The 20,024-nt window shown below is 35.1% G+C and overlaps 1 protein-coding gene across 2 annotated transcripts in view; it reads right to left on the bottom strand.

Moving 5' to 3' along the window:
* REL (REL proto-oncogene, NF-kB subunit) overlaps window positions 1-20,024 on the bottom strand; it is a 34,465-nt gene that overhangs the window by 3,829 nt on the left and 10,612 nt on the right. The window contains exons 3-9 of one of the 2 annotated variants that reach the window (XM_046661095.1): window positions 18,179-18,327; window positions 13,083-13,174; window positions 2,630-2,770; window positions 1,376-1,480; window positions 1,052-1,264; window positions 409-477; window positions 212-283 (exon numbers count right to left, since the gene is read on the bottom strand). In XM_046661095.1, the coding sequence (XP_046517051.1) occupies window positions 212-283; window positions 409-477; window positions 1,052-1,264; window positions 1,376-1,480; window positions 2,630-2,770; window positions 13,083-13,174; window positions 18,179-18,327 (841 nt within the window). The remainder of the gene's footprint in view (window positions 1-211; window positions 284-408; window positions 478-1,051; window positions 1,265-1,375; window positions 1,481-2,629; window positions 2,771-13,082; window positions 13,175-18,178; window positions 18,328-20,024) is intronic. The other variant, XM_046661096.1, reaches the window with a different exon arrangement.

Consider the following 20,024-nt stretch of genomic DNA (forward strand, 5'->3'; position numbering starts at 1 on the left):
AGTTCTCAAACAATCCCAAAAACATAATCACAGTTTCCAACAGGACCTTTGGAAGCTGAGATAAACTTATTCAATGTTCAAAGCAGGAAAAAATCTGTAGGAGTGGAAAATACTAAAGAAGCAGTTTTCATTCCTAAGAATGGAATTCTAATATATTGTACAAAGCACTGGTCCTTCTGATCACAAGGAATATCTATATGGGAGAAAATACCTTTTTTGATGAATCTTCCTTCTCCAGTTGATCCTAGGGGACCAGGTCTAGGTCTTTCAGGAAAACTAACAGCTGTGATAAAGTTTTTCCATTATTGAATGTAATTTGAAAAATAACACTATCAGTTAAAATTTGAAAAATCAAATAAAAAACCCCAAAATTCTATTTAAATACAAGTCAATCCAAAATATTCTTACCACAATCTTGCCACAGTTTCTGGAAAAGTAGAGTTGTTTTTTGTTTCTTTGCTTTATTGCCGTAAGTATCTGGTTAGAAAGGAATAAGGAAAGCACGTGAATCATTACAGGAATATGCTGCTTCTCCTTTAATAAACAAACAGGTGTTCTATTCCTATATAGAAAATATTTTAAATAAATGTGCATAATATGGATTTAATGTGTTGCAAAGAGTATCCCAAGTCAGTAATAAAGGGTATTTTTCTCTTAGTGAAAAATAGTTTATAATATTCATTTTGTTTTAACACCTATAGTCAACCACGTCAACTAATGAAATAAGGGCAGATAAGGAAAATGGAGACCACTTTCTGAGTGGGAAGTTTACCATCTATTAAAAGGGCACAAAAGGGATCAAAATAGAACCTCAATTATAAAACAAATTTTGATAAGCAGTTTAGATACTTTGAAATTAATCCAGATTCCTTTCCTAAGAAGAGATGCAAAGAGCATAAAGATCAATCAGTCAAAAATCAACTGAAACCTTTCAGGAAAAGAAACATAAATTATGAAGAAACATAATTGTATTCAAATGTATCTTGCAAGAAAATGTTATTAGCAGCAGGCTAACTTTAATACATACATAAAACATTACCACCAAAGTCACCTTTTTCATCCGGCAGATATCTAAAATCCATAGATTCGCTAACTTCCTGGTCAGAAGGCCTCCGCAACTGCATTTTCACTGTCACCGGCTCTGTTATGGCTTTGCAATATGGTGGAGTCTTGAAAACAATGGCTACTTGACGGTGGACATCAGCTTGTGAAAAGATACCTTTTGCTTCCCAATCATTCAACACAAACCGAACTTCTATGTCGTCTAGTGAGTAAAAAAGCAAAGAAATAACAATGGGAAAACAAAGTAAAATGCATCGATTACTCTAAAATATATTCTGAATTCAATGGAGCAAACAAAAAACCCAATACATACCTTTCTGAACTTTGTCACAGAGTAGAAATATTTCATCTCCTCCTCTGACACTTCCACAGTTCTTGTTTACACGACAAATTCTTAATTCTGCAGTATTAGGAGCACCTAAATATAAAGGATGTTTTAATGGGTTGCTACCCTAGTAATATATATTATTCCTTTTTGATGGAGAGAATTTTAGGAAAAGAATTTACAGGATAGATTAAAGCATTAGTGTATAAATAATTAAGGATGCTAAATACATTAATTATCCACATCTGTCCCTGTCCTTTCTAACTGTATTGCCCAACCTGCTTAGAACCTTGTGACCGCATTTCTAGGCAATGACATGTCCTCTCATTAAATCTCTTTGCTTCTAAATTCTGATTCTTCCAATCCATCCTACACACTCTTACCAGATTAATCTTAAATCATACCCATACCCCTATGGCATTGCAATTTTCATGCTTCCTCTTATCTGGTCAATATTACCCAATTTTGAACTCTCCCTGGCATTCAAAGCTCTCCATGATGAGGATACGCTGATCTACCTTTATAGCTCTATATCCCACTACCCTTCTACATGTAAAACAGGTATAGACATACACCATTGGTGGATGCATACCTACGAGTATACACACACGCATACGTGTAAAAATATTTCAGGGCAGTTTCATGATCTTTTAAAACTATAAATACACATATCCTTTGATCTAGCATTTGCCAACATTTCTACTTCTGCAAATTTATGCTAGAGACATATTTGCACAAGACATACACATACAGGATATTTACTACAATACAAGTTAGAGCAAGAAGAAAAACACTGAGAAGGAAAGAAACTAAATGTCTTGTAATAGGATAATGATTTAATAAAATTATGATATAGCCATACAGGGAAATATACAGCTACTGAAAAGAAGAAGGTGTCTGAAAGGGAAAGAGGTTCAAAATATTTGCTAAGAGAAAAAAAATAAGTTTAGAAAAAGATGAGTGATGATTTTTTTAAAGTTGCCAAAAATATTGTGTGAATAATCATAATGATGATGACGATATATTTCTACATATATGAAGAAACGTGAAATATGTACTGGGGACAGTGATTACCTTTGGAGGATGAGATTATAGATTTACTCTCCTTGTTATTTATTTCAGTAGTCTGAATTTTCCCCAAAATGAACATGCTCTTTTTGTAATTTCCAAAATACTTTAAAAAAATTTAGCTATTAAAAAAAACAAGGTAAAGCTACAAATACAAGAAAATAAAGTACTTACGGTTGTCATAAATCGGGTTAGAGACAACAGGAGGTAGAGCAGTTGTCAAATTACCATGTTCATCAGGGAGGAAAACTTGAAAACACAGTCTCACCACGTTGAGGTCACAATCTTCAATATCAAGCAGCTGTGCTTCAGGGACTGCAAGGACAGACACTCTTTAAGAACGTAAAATAGTCATGGAGAACTGAAATCCTGCCAGGTCCTTCTCCCTGCCCAACAGATCCAATAACCTAGAGTAGCATCCCAATCTGTGCTAAAAACAGAATGGTCCACAATCTCAAGACTGCCTTTTATCATTATCATCATGTAGTCACTAACAATATTCAGTAAGTTATGGCCATGATCAGGAAGTAACTATCCCAGCCATCTGGACTTGAGAGCAGAATCCAAACTGACATTAACAACAAATCAAATTTTTACAAAAATGATTGCAGGTTATACACAACAGAGAATAGGTATTAATTCATTAATTCAACAAATACGTATTTAGTCCAGTCATTTTGTTAAGGACTCTGTAAATTATCTCCTAAATCTGTACTTGACTACTATCATCTCCCTTTTACAGATGAGGAACTGATTTTAAAGAGATGAAATTACTTGTCCAAAGTTCCACAGCTAAGAACTGGGAGAGTAGGAATTCAAACTCAGGTCACTGAATCCAGAGCCTATGCTCTTAATAAGAATTGAACTCTATCAGAAAATTTTACATGTTTTGTATAAAAGTGACATACACAGGAATATCTACTAAAATTTAGATCAATATTTTAGAGATTAAATACTAAGAGGATACTAGATGATGAAAGGCAGTTTGTTTCCATAAAAAATTTTATATGCAAATTAGGTTTGCTTTAAAAACAAACAAATCCTATAGCAGGAAAAATCTGCAGTTCTGAAAAAATATAAAAACCCATTCTTCATGACAAAATATAATATAATGACAGTTTGTTAAGTTGATATTTGAGAAGAAATCCAGTTCCAAAGGAAAATACTACTCCCTTTCCAAAGAACACCATAAGCTGTAGCAATAAATCGTAAATAACAGTCATATTTTTAAAAAGCATGAAATACACATATTAAATTATATGAAAATTTTTATTTTTCAAAAAGTATTAAAATTTGAAATACTAAATTTGAAAACATAGTCAAAACCCAAATCCTTTAGTCTTATAGGCAATAACCAAAAAAAAGACAATGTTATTTTGACTTTTTATTTAAACTACATTCACAGTCTCAGTGCTATCACAACATTTAAAATTACCCTATTTTCAGCATTTGTAAGTCTAGCAATTGAAGGAGTCTATAGGAACATATCTATACAACTAAAAGGTTAAAATGTTGTGATATGAACATCCGTACCACAGCAGCATCCTCTACTGGCACAATTACGTAGGCAATGAGGTCTATTTCTTCAAAATCAACTTTTTACAGCATTATAGAGTTCAAGATAATGTTTCTCAATTCCAAAGATGACTAATCAATACACACACACACACACAAAATTAGTAGCTAAGTGCTCCTGATAAGTTTACAAACAAAACTCTGTGAATGGATGAACTGTGATAGCCATACAACAAAAAAGAACAAACTAAGGATATATACCCTAACATGGATATATCTCAAAAACAGTATGCTGAGCAAAAGGAACTAGATATCAAATATATACTATATGCTTTCATTTATATGAAATTCTAGAAAAGACTAATCGATGATGACAGAAAGTAAATTAATAGTTGACTGGGGCCAGAGGAGGGAGAGGGAATCAACTGGGAAGAAGATCAAGGAAATTTTGTTTTGGTGGGAAGAGGAAACTAAGAAAAACATCTGTCTTTCCCTCTAGTCACCAACACTTCTGATAGCAGATGTGCATGCATTTTCCCACACACAGCAATTCTCCAACTCAGGATACCAACTTGGTGACCTACAATTTAACTCAATTCTGACACTAACTACCTGGGGTTAGCAAAGAGCCCACAAGTAAGGGCTCAATCCCACAAGACTGCTCCCCACCCCTCCAATTAAGGTACCAATTGCAAGTCCAGGTTGTCACCTTGCAGTCATCTGCTGACTGGCAACAAATCAGGGGGTTCCCATCACCCACTCCTCAGGTTTGATAATTTGCTAGAATGGCTCACAGAACTCAGAAAAACAATTTATATACTAGATTATCAGTTATTATAAAAGGATATAACTCTGTAAGAGGTGGCTAAGAGGATGAGAAGTTGAGATGAACTCTCAATAGACTACAGGGGAAAAACAGAGGAACTCAGGGTCTGCTAAGGATGGAGGATCTAATCAATGCCCAACGCTTTTTGACTGGGGCCCGGGAGGAGCTATACCCTAGGAGTAAGGGGGAACTGAAGAAAGAACAGACCTCACGGGGACAAAAGCCCAGCTTCAAATTACCTGAACCATCCACTGATCCTCGGTGATGGGATTGCTAGTGTCACTAGCCACCCAACACAAGAAAATCTCCTGAAGGGAGATACCAACATCCTGGGCTTAAAATCTTTACAATTTTTCACATACAATGACTGTTATTCTATTTTAAATAAGCAGGCATATCAGGAGACAAAATAAAGCGATTTTTTTAAAAGAAAAGAAAAACAACAGGCTATAGAAAGACACCACAAAGGATCCATATAGTGAAGTTTTCAGACACGTGATTTAAAATAACTATACTTAATGAATTCAAGGAGTTAAAAGACAAGATTGAGAATTTAGTAGAGAACCTGCAACAACTAGAAAATAAACCAAATTCTGGAACTGAAAAATACAATAAACTGAAAATTAAGAATACGATCAAATTCATCAACAACTTTATAGAAAACACTTCGTGTCCTGTCTTTCTATACACCAAGGACTAAACTCTGCTTACCAATATTTTCTACCATGAGTTTTTAAAGTGTTGATTTACATTAAAATAGTTAAAACCAATTTCAGCCGAATTTTGTATATGGCGAGAGGCAGAGAATCCGACTTTACCATTTTTCTCCAGCTTCATTTATCAAACATTCCCTCCCTTTTTCTTGATCTGACATGCTACTTCTGTCATAACTAAAGTCCCAAACCTTCTTAGGTCTGTCTCTGAGCTCTCAATTCTACTCCACTGGTCAACCTGTCTATCGTTATCCCAATACTACACTATCTTAATTAGCACTTCTTCATAATAAACCCTAATATCTGAGCTCGCTTCGGCAGCACAGATACTAAATTCTAATATCTGATAAGGTCAGTTTCTCACCACTGTTCCTCTTCCATAAAGAATCCTCCTTTTCCTGTTCAGAACCACCTCATGATATCCAATGAAAAACTCTGTTTGTAATTTGCTTGGAATTGCACTGAATCTGTACATCAGTTTGGGAAAAAATGCCACCTTTATAATATTGGTATTAGAGAACATGATATGCCTCTCTATCTGTTTAGGTATTCTGTTATGTCTTCAAAAAATTTTATAATTTTCCCTAAAGAAATCTTGATCATTATTTCTTGGATTATATTGTCTGACAGTATTTCCTTTAATTATCTGCAGATGATGTACAGAAATGCAACTGACTTTGCGTATTAATTTTACATCCATTCACCTTTTTAAACCTATTATTTTAATAATCTATTTGTATATCCTTGAATTTTCTCTGTAAATAACAGTTTCCAATAATTACACATCATTTTCTCACTCCTAACTTCAAAGGGAATGCTTCTGATGTTTCCTCCATTTAGGATAATGCCTGCTGTAGTCTTTTTAATATACATATCATTCTATAATACAAAACGTAATATTTTATTCTGCAATGTGGAAAATGGTACTGTTTTAACATATCCAAAATCCAGCAAAAGGAAGCATGAGACCAATCAAATTCTCTTGACTTTCTCTTAAACTAGTTTAAAATTTCCTTTATGCGTGATCAAAAGAATACAAGGTAACAACTGTTCTCCTTAATGTATCTTTAGAAGTAAATATCACTTCTTAATCCAAAGAGCAATGTGTGTGTAATAAAAATTCTATCATGATATATTTCTTCTGAAAGTAGGGGTTAAAATTTTTAAATCAATTACAACTACTAGCTCTAGAGATGTAACATTTCTAAAATTCTAATACTGTTAAATATTACTGAAATAAAAGCAAATAGTGCAATAATACACAATATGTAGATTAAAAACTTTAAGAGCTATGTCTCATTTAAGAAAAGATATAAAGTTTAGTTATAATTCATTTAATTTCTGTTACTTAAAACATATGGATTATCCCATAGGTATAATAAAAGCTAATATTTAGGTGCTTATGTGCCAGGAAAAAGGTAAATAGCAGTCTATTGTTAATTTAGTCATTCTTTCAACGTATTTATTGAGCTTCTATCACGTGCTACACACTAAAATAACTGCGGAATACACATATGAAAAGACAGTACCTCCCCTTAGTGAGATTAGTGTCTGGATGAGAAACAGGTATATAAACTAAAATTATATAACATAACATGAAAAGCATTATAATGAGAGTGTGTTCAAGGAGTACTGAAGGCATAAAAGAAGTGGCCTGGGGGCCGGCCCAGTAACATAGAGGTTAAGTTGATGCACTCTATTCAATGGCCCAGGGTTCACAGGTTTGGATCCCGGGCGTGGACCTAGCATTGCTTGTCAAACCATGCTGTGGCAGCATCCCACATAAAATAGAGGAAGACTGTCACAGATGTCAGCTCAGCGACAATCTTCCTTGAACAAAAAGAGGAAGACTGGCAACAGATGTTAGCTCAGGGACAATCTTCCTCACCAAAAAAACAAAATAAAAAACAAAACAAAAAAGAAGTGCCCTAAATTCTGCTTGGGGTAATTAAAGAAGGCTTGAAAAATTAAAGTGACTGTAGTGAAAAAAAGGATAATGAAGTACACAAGAGCCTTTTTTTCTTCTTGCTTTTTAAGCTTTAAATCGTAAGGAAAGGCTCTTACTTTCTCGTATTACCGGACTTTAGAGATGAGAATCTGTATTAGAGACTACTTGTCTTTTTAAACTGTACTCCCTTTCAGACTACCAGTATAAAATAATCCATCAAACTCAACTGCAAAACAGTCTTTGTGCTCTCATAAGTCAATGTCCCCTGTACATGTAAAAAAATTAAAATGTCTAATAGAACTGAACTACACATTCTTTATTGCCAAAATGCTATGGGTTTTTTTTTTTTTTGAGGAGGACTAGCTCTGAGCTGACATCTGCTGCCAATGTTCCTCTTTTTTGCTGAGGAAGACTGGCCCTGAGCTAACATCCATACCCATCTTCCTCTACTTTATATGTGGGACATCTGCCACAGCATGGCTTGATAAGCGGTGGGCAGGTCCCCACCCGGGATCTGAATCAGTGAACCCCAGGCTGCCAAAGCGGCAGCAAACTTAACTGCTGCACCACTGGGTTGGCCCCTAAAATCCTACGGGTTTTAATCACTAAATACTAGAATTCCTTACACGTATTAAATACATAGCTGGAAAATGATAAAACAATTAAATTTTTTTTCTGCTTTTGCAGTAACAGTACTTTATGAAACCTAACTGCTATTTTTTTGGTTCCAGCTAAGTGGACACTGTTAAAATTTGACATTGGAGCCCTTAATTAAATTCCTCCCTCAATTTAGACTTTTAGCGCACAGCAGATAATCTGAACAATATTTTACACGAAGCCTTGTCAAGTTTAACACTCCTTGGTTGCTGTATATCCTTATTTGCAAGAGACAGTTCCTGTTTTAAAGAACCAATGCAGAAAGATAAGGACTGGCCTTAAAACATACTAGATAATGTAGTACACAAAATAATCCTGTGCAAAGTAAGAATAATTTTTAGTAGTCTTTGTATTTTCACATGATATTTGATCTTTACAGAGCAGACTGTCACAATGAGATAGCATCAGTCTATAGACCAGAATTTGTAGATCCTATTCTGCTAAACACTTCCAATTCCATTGTTTCTATCTATCATATATATCAGAAAAACAAAGTCAGCTATGCTCTTATAATTCTTTACCAGTCGAATTTTCCTGGTAAGTGATACATCTACAAAAAAGTGTCAGTTTGGCTCTGACAAATTCCTATCTAAGAGGTAGAATTTAAACTAGTATATCTTGAAAATAACATAAAATAAACAACCAAAGAAAGGATAATTCTACAGTTGAGTTCAGGTTATTTTAATTAGCTTTTAGTGTTCTGAGTTTTTTCAAGGGGATATACTTTGTTTTGCTTAGTATTAGAAACGCACATTTTAGGTTTTATTTCAATATTCTAGGAAATCAATAAAATAATATTATTTCTATTATGAATACTGTATCAGAACAGAGAATGAGACCTACTCTAACCATCCTATTTAAATTTATAACCTGTCTTCCTAATTATAGATTCCTGGCCCCTTACATTGCTGTTTTTTTCCCTTAGTACTTTTGGTCGTCTAATAAATTATATAATACACTTATTTAATTTGTTAATTGTTGGTCTCTCTCTAGTATATAAGCTCTTCAAAGGCAGGAATTTCTGTTTTGTTCACTGACTTCTCCCAAGCATCAAGAACAATCTAGGACTATAAGGATTAAATGAGGTAAAAATCTGTTGAAGGAATGAATGCATAAGTAGTTAAGATAAATAACCTACTGTATCCAGGTAGGAAACTCATTACCTCAAGGCACTTAGTTATAAAGAGAGGTATTTAATATAACAGTAATACACAAACATTGTTTAGATGCTGAAGTGAAATATAAAGTTCCATCGCAGACCCTGACCACAATGAGCATGACATTCACCTCAAAGGACAGCTGCTGAAAAATTAAATGATCCAAGAGATGTCACAAAATTTTCACAATCAATTGCTGAGTGAATGGTATAACGAGGAGGGTATTAGCTTGGGCTTGAGAGAACAGAAACAGCTTTCAGGGCATTTCAGGTAGGGAAAACAACTTGAGTATTTTTGGTAGGCAAGTACAAACAAGGCATGTTCATTCACTCACTTATTCACTTATTCTTTCAACAAATTTTAATTAAACCTCTACACCATTTGCCAGACACTGGACCAGGTGCCAGAGACGCACAGAAGACAGTCCCTGCCCTTCAGAATCTCAAGATTTAGTGAAGAAACACGTACACAAAGTTATAGCAAACCACACTAAAAATATGCAGCACTTTGGGAAAACAGACAGAATAGCTCGCTCCGTCTGGGAAGGTCCCGGAAAGCTTGAAAGGGGTGACCCTTAAACTTAAACGTGAAGGCCAAGCAGGAAGAATTCACAAAGCAGATCAGGGCATTCCATGCAAGGGAACTGCATATATAAAGCCAAAGGAGTGAGAAAGGATATGGCTCTTCTAACATGACAAATAGTTCAGAATGGCAAAAAGCTCAGAAACAAAGTGTGCATGTGTACACTGAGTGTTAGGCGAAGGAAGTGCAGAAGTTGAGGCAGAGGATGAAAGCTGGAGGGGAAGCCGGAGTGGAAAACAAGGATCAGATTGAGAAGAGCTTTGAATGCCATGCTTGAGAAGTTGAATCCAGCTAGCAGAGGAGAATTTCTCAAAGTATGAGCCATGGATCACCTGCACCAGAATCATCTAGGGTAGAAATTTTCAACTTGTAGTTTGGGATCCAGTGGTCAGAAGGTTAATTTAGTGGGTTGGATAAGCATCTTCTTAAAAAACAAAAAATGGAGTTGGGAGGAATGAAATAGAGAGTATACTGCATGTAGTAAGAATATTTTTATCTGTGTGTGTATGTGTGCGTGTGTATGTACTGAACAAAGGAAATCTATTTCCTACTGTGAATCACAGTCGAGTAAGTTAAGAAACATGGATCTAGAGGTTTCTTAAACTGCAGAGTCCCACACTCCACACAAGACCTATCAAATTAGTAGGAATATGGCCTGGAATCTACATTTTTAACAAGTAGAAAGAGATTCCTACATACACTCAAATTGAAACCCGCTGCTGAGGATTATTTGAAACCACTGGAGGATGACAAGCAGAGTTCTGAAATGATTCACCCTGGTTTTAGAAGGATTCTTCTGGATGCAGACTGTATAAATAAACTGCTTGGAGAGTGATCAAGAACAGAGGCAGGAACACAAGTTTAGAGGCTATCAACAATAGCTTGGGTTAAAAATGATGTAAGCTTACATTCCTAGGATGATAGTGAGAAGAATGGAGAAGATGGACTGAGAGAGAGTTCTTCTGGCATAGCGAAGGGTTCATGAAGAGGAGAAAAGAAGAAAAGGCAGGAAAGACACGCTAGAGCTACACATGGAAGACTTTCGACTCAGGGCCATTTAACTTTTAAATTATTCAAGGAATCACTGCAACTTTTTAATCACAATAACGTGCTAAAGCACTGTTCTACGATTATTCTAATGAGGGGAAAATTACAACTCAAATTATGAAATGGTAAATTCTTAAACTAGGGAGACAGCAGAAGGTCTAGAGAAAGGAATGGATGTTAAAAAGAAAAAAACCAAAAAATAAGAAACTAAACAACAGAAAACACAACTACTGCGAAGAATCAACTGGCAGGCTTGTTCTTTCCCCAAGTCTCTATTCATGTAGGTAGCATAGCAGAGATAAGACAAGGAGCCTGGGAGCCAGGCTACCTGTGTTCAAATTCTAGCTCCACTGCTTACCAGCTATACGACCTTGAGCAAATTACTTAACTTTTCTACGCCTTCATTTCCTTATTTATAAAATGGAGATAATAGTTCCTCCTTCATAGGTTGCTATAAGAATTAAATGAAGTAAAATATGCAAAGCACTTATCATGTACTAGGAACTATTCTAAGTGCTATATGAGTGTTTGTTATTAACATCATGCCTGGCTGAACTGCTAAAAAAAGGACAAAAAATCTCCACAGATGATGCATCTGCTCCTCCACTCCTGCACCTTCCTTTTTAATCCCCTTTCCACTGGAGTCAGGAGATCTGGATTTGAATTCCAGCTCCGCCACTTGTAATTGCTATAGGACGGGAAAGTTACATAACCAAAGCTTTAGTTTTCTCTTCTGTAAAGCACTCTTGTTGTAATGATTAACTAAAATAGTGTACATTATAAAGCACTTAACATTTACTCTTTGACATACAAAAAGTACTTAATAAATAGTAGCTATTATTCATAATCTTCTGTTTTAGACTACATTACCCCTGTTTCATACTGCACCTAGACTTAGACAGCCTCTTTAATTTAAAAAGGTGGCCTTATACTTTAGCAATGAATCAAAATTTTAAATGAGCACACCCTTGACCCAAAAATTTTCCAGTTTCGAAAATTTATCCTAAGGAAATAATTACACAAGAGCTCAAAGTATAAATTCAATGGAGCTCTTTTAATAAAATGAAAATACCCAAACAACAGAATATTCTCTCAAACAGTAAAATAGATTTATATAACTACTTACAGGGAAAGATGTTTAAGATATACTCCTGAGTGAAAAAAGGAAGCAACAGAGTAGGAATGACTTCATTTATATAAAAATATATATGACTATACATATATAAAGGAAATTCTAGAAAAATACACATCAAACTTAACAGTAGTGTCCTCTGATGAGTAAGACTGAAGGGGAAGAAGGGTACTTTTGCTTTCAGCATTATACTAAATTGTATGAAAAATAAAGACAGAGAAAAGAGATGCAGATCTTATGGTTCATAAAAACACAGTACTTGTCTATGAACATATTTCTTAAATTATCATATCTCTGAAATTATTTTTATACATCCAGGAAAAACACAAACCAACAATATAAGGATGTCAAATATGATGACGAAATCTATTCTTTGCAAATTTTACAGTCGCTCAGTTCCTGAATTATGCATATTTAAGTGGCTGCAGAAGACTACAATGGAGACTACTGTAGTGTAGGATGCCACCACTTAGCCTGGGAGTCACTTACCTACTCAAACAACATACAGTGCTGTGCTACTCCAGACAGTGTCACCCCCAACAAAACCCACTAAACAGTAAATATCTAGCCACATACACAAACAAACTTTGAAAACATTTTGTATAGCTTCTACTATTTCTATACTTCTTCCACAGTGGGATTAATTTAAGCTTCGCTGTTGAGTATGTCCTTGAGTTAAACGCAGTCCAATACCTTATAACCACAGTGCCTATTCCACCTTCAGAAAGGGGAGTGTACACTGTCAGCTGGAGTGGCAAATGGCCACATTGAATGAGAATCAAAGCATTTTTGAGAGAATTTTCTTATAGAAAACAATGACACTTTCCACTGATAACAGAAAGCCTTGTTGGCATAAGAATGTTTTTTCAACACTGTGAAAGATTTTAAATATATTTCAGTCCTCAGATACAGGTATAAGTCAACAAAAAGAAAAGTGAACACAGAACTTAAGATAGCTTTTAAAATATAGGTTCAAGATACAAATAGAAATCACTTACACAAATAAGTCAACATCCAAATAATAGAAATGATTATATCAAACATACTTACCATTGAAAGGATTGATTCCTGCCCTTATTCTTGCAACAATAGCTTCTTTTACTTCTTTTTTCTTTACACATCGAATGCCCAAATTTTGAAAACTAGAAGGAAAACAGAGAACTTTCAAACTTCGTTATAGTTAAACCCAAGGACACATAAATGAGGTTTTACTAAAGAATACTGCAAAAATCGGGGCTGGCCCCGTGGCCGAGTGGTTAAGTTCGCGCGCTCCGCTGCAGGCGGCCCAGTGTTTCGTTGGTTCGAATCCTGGGCGCGGACATGGCACTGCTCATCAGACCACGCTGAGGCAGCGTCCCACATGCCACAACTAGAAGAACCCACAACGAAGAATACACAACTATGTACCGGGGGGCTTTGGGGAGAAAAAGGAAAAAATAAAATCTTTAAAAAAAAAAGAATACTGCAAAAATCAAGATATATCCAACAGTGAAGTCATCATACTGTCAGATGGAGATATTAAAGCATGAAATACATTTACAATTGCTATGATAAAGATGTGAGGGCAAAAAAAGTGGGGCTATATTCCTAAGAGAACTGTTAAAAGAGAAACAGTAAATACTGTATCATTTTACATACAATATTTTACAATTATACCTAAATAATTTGCCTATATCAGGTATACCAAAGTAGATGAAGATTAACAGGAAAGCAACATCAAAGCTAAAATTCACCTCCCAAATTCATAATCAAATCAACAAAATCTGTATATTCGATAATGTAAATCAAAAGTTGTAAAAAGATGTCTACAGGCTGAAGCCCACAGGTATGTTTAGCTGAGCCCATAAAAGTGTTGCCTACATTTAAAAAAAAATGTGCACAGACTACCAACAATTAAAAATCGGGTAATTGCATATAAACATCTGGAGTTCTGCCTTCTCTTGAACATTTTAAAGGTCTGGCAACAGTAAGCTGGCAAACAAACGCCTGGCTGGAGCTGAGCACCTGCAGCCCCATTTACACAGGGCTCTTCAGTTTGCTACAGTGCCCGCTGGTCCTCTGACACCTGATCCACTCCACTCCACACACACTTAATTTCTGAGCCCTGACTTCACTGCCAGTAGCAGGGGAATATGTTTCAGGCCATATTATATAAAGTTATAATAATGATTCATCATAAGAAAGCACTGAAATGTTTTTTAAATTAGAAAGATGTTTAATACTAACAATAATATTTAACAAAAGTTTCAAAATGTCATTTATGGAAAACTTCTCAATAGCTACAAATATTACTAATTTGCATATGTGTAGTACAGATGATGGTGGGGGGAACTCCCCTACCACCACCAGTCATACTTGTTCCCACATGGAAAAACCATGACATCATTAAAGTTGGGTGGGTGTGAATAAGGAAGCAAAACTTGGTTATAAAAACATCACTATTTATTCAGACTTCACATGGCACTTTGCAACAGCAGGCTGCCTGCCTTATTTGCCCCTCTCCACGCTCACGCTGTCTTACCTTCACGCTCTTCACATTCACTACACTTGTGATTTTGTTAGCCTAAAATATCTTTGACATTTCCTTCCTCTGCCTACAATAATTAAACAATAAATCTTAAATTCGTAATCCTTTCTTGAAACCCTGAAACTATAATCTCTTCCTCAAAACTATTCCACTTCTTTGAAAGATTCTTACCTTGGTTCTCACTTTTTCTTTGACAAAAGATTTTAAAGAATTCTTCATTTTAATACACCTTACTCAATTCTGTTTCATCTGAATAACCACATTTGACTGCTATTCACAGAATATTAGAAGTAGTGGGGATTTTTGAAATTCTGACATGAGGAAACCAAGGATCATAGAGACTATATGAATCAATTATTCATTCGTTCATAATCACTCAACAAGTTTTGGGGTTCCTACTTTGTACCAGAAACTCTGGAAAGTAATGGGGATATACATGCCTCCTCACACAGGGCTTACAGTCTAGTGGAGAGGTTGAGAAACTACAGCCCATGGTTCAAATCCAGCCTACTACCTATTTTTGTAAACCACGTTTTATTGGAACACAGACAAATTGCTTTGTTTACATATTGTCTACGGGTGCTTTTGTGCTACTACAGCAGAGCTGAGCAGTTGCAGCAGAGACCATAACACCCACAAAACCTAAAATATGTACTATCTGGCCCTCTACAAAAATAGTTTGCAGACCAGTAGTCTAGTGAAGCAGATAGGTATTAAGCAATTTAGCAGAAAAAAATGCTAAACTGAAACCATGACAAGTTTTATAAAGGAGATATACATGATGTCATGGGAACCTATGATGGAAGAGAACTGATCAATTCAGGGAGGGAAGACAGGCTTCTTGTAGAAAATGATACTTAATATCAATAGAAACGAACTAAGGGAAGAGGAGAATAAAGAGACTGCAGGCAGAAGGAATAGAAGATGTAAAGGCCCCTAGAGAAGAGCATTGTGAGCACAGGACACTAAAGGAAAGCCTTTGCGACTGGAGTATAGAGTTCAAGGGGAGCACAGTATAACAGAAGGCTAGAAATACAAGTGGGCCATGAAGACCATATAAGAATGCTGTCCTTATTCCAAGAGCCACATGAAGCCATTAAAATATTTTGCCAGGGGTGTGACAATTAGATTTGTATTTGAAAAGATCACTCTGAAGAAAAAAAAAAAATCACTCTGGAGTGAAAAAAAAAAAAGTGGAAGACAGATTAGGGAAGGTGGAGGAGGTACAAAAAGAGTTGATGAAGGCTGTTCTGGTAGCCCACATTTAGGCTACAGCAGTAGTAGTATGATGGTGATAACGGTCACTGGGAGAAGTAGATAGGTTCAAAAGCTATTTAGCAGGTACCCGTTAGTGAACTCAATGTGTGCACCTGTGTAGTGGTGCCAAGGATGACATCTACGTTTGGGGCTTTTATAGCAACCACTAAGATAAAGCACACTGGAAGACCAATTTTGAGAGGAAAGAGGTATGATCATGGTAAGATCATGGTTTGGGGCATATTTTATTTGAGGTGCTTTTGGGATATTTAAGAGAATATGTCAAAAAGGCAATTAGACTAAATACCATTCCCCACTGAAAGGTACCAGGGCTCATTAGAAAAAATTGATGATTTCAGGGCTCAGGCAAAAAAGTACAAGTAAGTCTTAACACTTTGCTGTGTCAGAAAGTAAAGAAGTGTACAAAGAAAGATGGGGACATGTCAAAAGAACACAGGAAACACTCTGAAGGGGCTTGCATGGGTCAATTTGAAAATCAAAATAATAATGCCAGTAATGGACTATACAGTACACTGAATATAAGAATCCATGGTCTACAGTCATATTTTTTTATGGGGACAGAGAAGAAGGAAAAGTCTTTCTTTACAATAGAATGCCAATTAATATCACTGATGGAAAAAACTATCACATGTCTCCTGAAGGGATATTTTGAGAACCATACAGCATCATCTCTGTAGATTTCTTGACCAAAATGTTTCATGTTAACATGAAAATATTATTTATGTTATTCATGGGAACATGGATATAATCATGAGCAACCACTCAGACTAATTCACACTGAACAACAATCTTCAAAATAGCCTAGACTCTTCAAAAATGTTAATGTCATGAAAGACCAAAAATGGCTGGGAAACTGTTCTAAACCGAAGGAGACTAAATAAGCATGGCAACTAAATATAGTATGTGATCCTTGACAAGATCCTGGTTTGGGGAGAGAGGCAGAACAGCATAAAGGGCATTACTGGGACGTTATCGGACACAATTAAGGTAGTCCAAAAGTTTAATTGCCTGTAAGTAAGACTGAAAAGGAACAGCCAGAAAAGTAGGAAGTAAAACAGGAGAGTTTGTTCTAACAGAAATCCAGAAATAAGAATGTTTCAAAAAAGGAGTAGTCTACAGTGTAAAATGCTGTTGCGAAGTCAAATAATATAAACAGGAAATATTTCTTGCCAAGTGTGTGTTACTAGATATTTAACGTTCTGTGTTGTTCTTGTAAGAGGAATATTTTTAAAGTATGTTTTCTAAATGGTTATTACTAATACATAAGGAGGCTACAACTTTTTTCCTGTTGCAATTAGCGTCATTTTTCCCCAAAGGTAATACATATTCATTACAAAAAAATGAATTATAAACAACCACAAATTAAAAGAAAAACATAAAAGCCCACAATCCTACCCACCCAGAGACAACTACTAATACTTTAGTGTATATTCTACCATGTATATGTACACATTTATTCTAAACGAAAAAGATGCTTTATTATATACTGCTTTAAAATCTATTTTATTTATCTAACATATTGTGAATATCTTTCTATACAAAGACATATTTGCAATATTATTTTTAAGGCCACATAGGAGTACATTGCATGGATGTACCAGTTTCTTTAAACCTGCTCTGTTTATGTTTTGGATTGCTTCTAACTTTTTGCCATTACAAACAGAGCTGCAATGAACATCACTGTAGCTGAGTGTCTGAACATGGTTAATTAATTGTTTCCTGAGGATAGATTCCTGGAAGTAGAACTGCTGGTTCAAGAGACATTCATATTTTTCAGGCTTTTGCTAAGTACTTGTTAAAACGCCTGCCAGAAAGATTTTATTAACTTATACTCTCATCAATATGATGAATGGGCCCATCTTCTGGCAGCCTCACCAACATGAAGTGTCACATAAATTTTTAAATCTTAGAACTATTGTTTTATGTTAATTTTATAACCTGACCTTTGCTAAATAATAATTCCAGTTTTCCAGTTGATTTTCTCACATCTGGCAATTTTTAAAGTTAACTATTAATGAAAAGACGGTAAAATTTTATGAAAGAAAACCTTGCAGAAATTGTTCAAACTAAGAAAGAAAATTACAGCATAAAATAAGTTTATGTCTACTTTTAGTAACAATAAAGAAGTATTCCTGCTACTGTCATGGGCTGTGTCTACTACGGAAGAATGAAAGGGTAGTTCTAACGCAAACAGTAAGAAAATTTAAATGTATACAATAGTAAATAAAAGGAGAATGAGGAATTAGTTTATTCTACTAAAAAATAACAGATGTACACGGATAGGAAACAGAGCATCCTATGCTCATGCTATTCCTGAAGATGTCTGTGACTCTGTACTTACAACAAAGGTCTGCGTTCTTGTCCAAATTCTGCTTCATAGTAGCCATCTCTGCAGTCTTTTCCTACTAAATCATGAGGATGAGGTTTATATGGGTCACTCTTTGTTACTAATGTAATTCTCACTTTTCCTTTTCCATAATAGTTCATAATCTGAAAAAGGGGAAAATTAAATATATGATCCATAAATATATCTCATTAAGAACCGAGCTATTAAATGAAAGTTCAATTTACACAACTTAGCACTGGATAAATAACGTCAAATTGACTGGCAACTGCAGTTTGAAACTTTCCAGAGAATACCAGTAGGGAAGAATTTACCTCTCAGTTCCTTAGCATACTATTTTCTGCCCTAATTTCAATAGGTCATACCATCTGATTCTGCTTATTTTCCCTTGAAAACAAGTAAAATTATACCAAAATATTATCACAGAGCAGGAGGAAATAGGCAGATGCTGAATCACTGAACACCATGCTCTTATATTCACTGTCATAGCATAAACATCCCTTGAAAGTATACATTTAAGCCACACTGAAAATGACAGCACACCAATATGATCAATTTACTTAATATGTGACATTTCATTTCAAAAAATATTTGTTAGTCAGTAAGCATAGCCAAGTGTTCACTGTACAATAGGCAATATATCAAGTTGAGTTTCACAAAATTAAGTTTTCACACAGTAAATACATTTAGAACACTGAGAAAGAAGAGGAGAGGTAAGCATGGAAGAGGAAGGAGGACACTGAGCATGGGGAGAAGCTAACTGTTTAGTCCAAAAGCTAGCAAATTTGCAAGCACAAAGCACAGGATATAAAAACCAGCATAAGACAAGGAAGCAAGGTAGTTAAAAATGGGTGGCTTACCAGGTAAGAGGACACTAAAATCCACAATTTTAAATTTAAACTTAATTTGAACAGTAATCAGGAAGTATTTATTCCCTTTCTGAATGAAACAGAAGATAACCACTTAAAACTGTAAGATACGCTGATGTAGAACGCAAGCTGTAAAGTGTTCAGGACCTACTGGAATGGTAAGGACACAGATCTTAGAAATATTTTAGAGGATGTAATAAGCTGACTTACGAAGAAGACTTAAAAATCACTCAAAGGATTAGAAGAACAGTGTTTTCTTATTTACCTTTTATTAGCATTTCTCCCTTTTTTTGTCTTTTTGGTGACAAAGATTGGCCCTGAGCTAACATCTGTTGCCAATCTTCCTCTTTTTGCTTGAGGAAGACTGTCACTGAGCTAAAATCTATCTCAATCTTCCTCTATTTTGTATGTGGGATGCCACCACAGTATGGCTTGATAAGCAGTGTGTAGGTCCACGCCTGGGATCCAAATCCATGAACCCCAGGCTGCTGAAGCAGAGCACATGAACTTAATCATTACACCACCAGGCCGGCCTCCCTTTCTCCCATTTTAACATTGAAATAAAAGGACTTAGATAACTCAAATTCATACTGCTACCAAAAAATGTGATAAAAATTAGGAATTTGGACTTCAATACATAATTTTGCCATTGGCTTATTCTATAATTTAGCATTCCCTTTAAGTTCAACCAAATAAACTTTGTAATTAAACTAGTCAAAAAACAGTGAATTAAGATCTGTTGATGAAAGATTAAATCACACTTTTCAAAATCCACTCTGCTATTAAAGTTTTTACTTGGCATTTAAAGGGTAAAAAATTCATTAAAAATCAAATGAAATATAGTATATAAATATAAAATATAAATATAGTCTATTTTATAGGTACAAACATAGTATATTAACCAAAGTAATTCTGGATCAAAAACTACTTTCAAAATTTATGCTAATATGAAAAATCTGTATTTAAAAAGTGAA

Source organism: Equus quagga, chromosome 5 (genome assembly GCF_021613505.1).
Source record: "Equus quagga isolate Etosha38 chromosome 5, UCLA_HA_Equagga_1.0, whole genome shotgun sequence".
Taxonomy (NCBI): domain Eukaryota; kingdom Metazoa; phylum Chordata; class Mammalia; order Perissodactyla; family Equidae; genus Equus; species Equus quagga.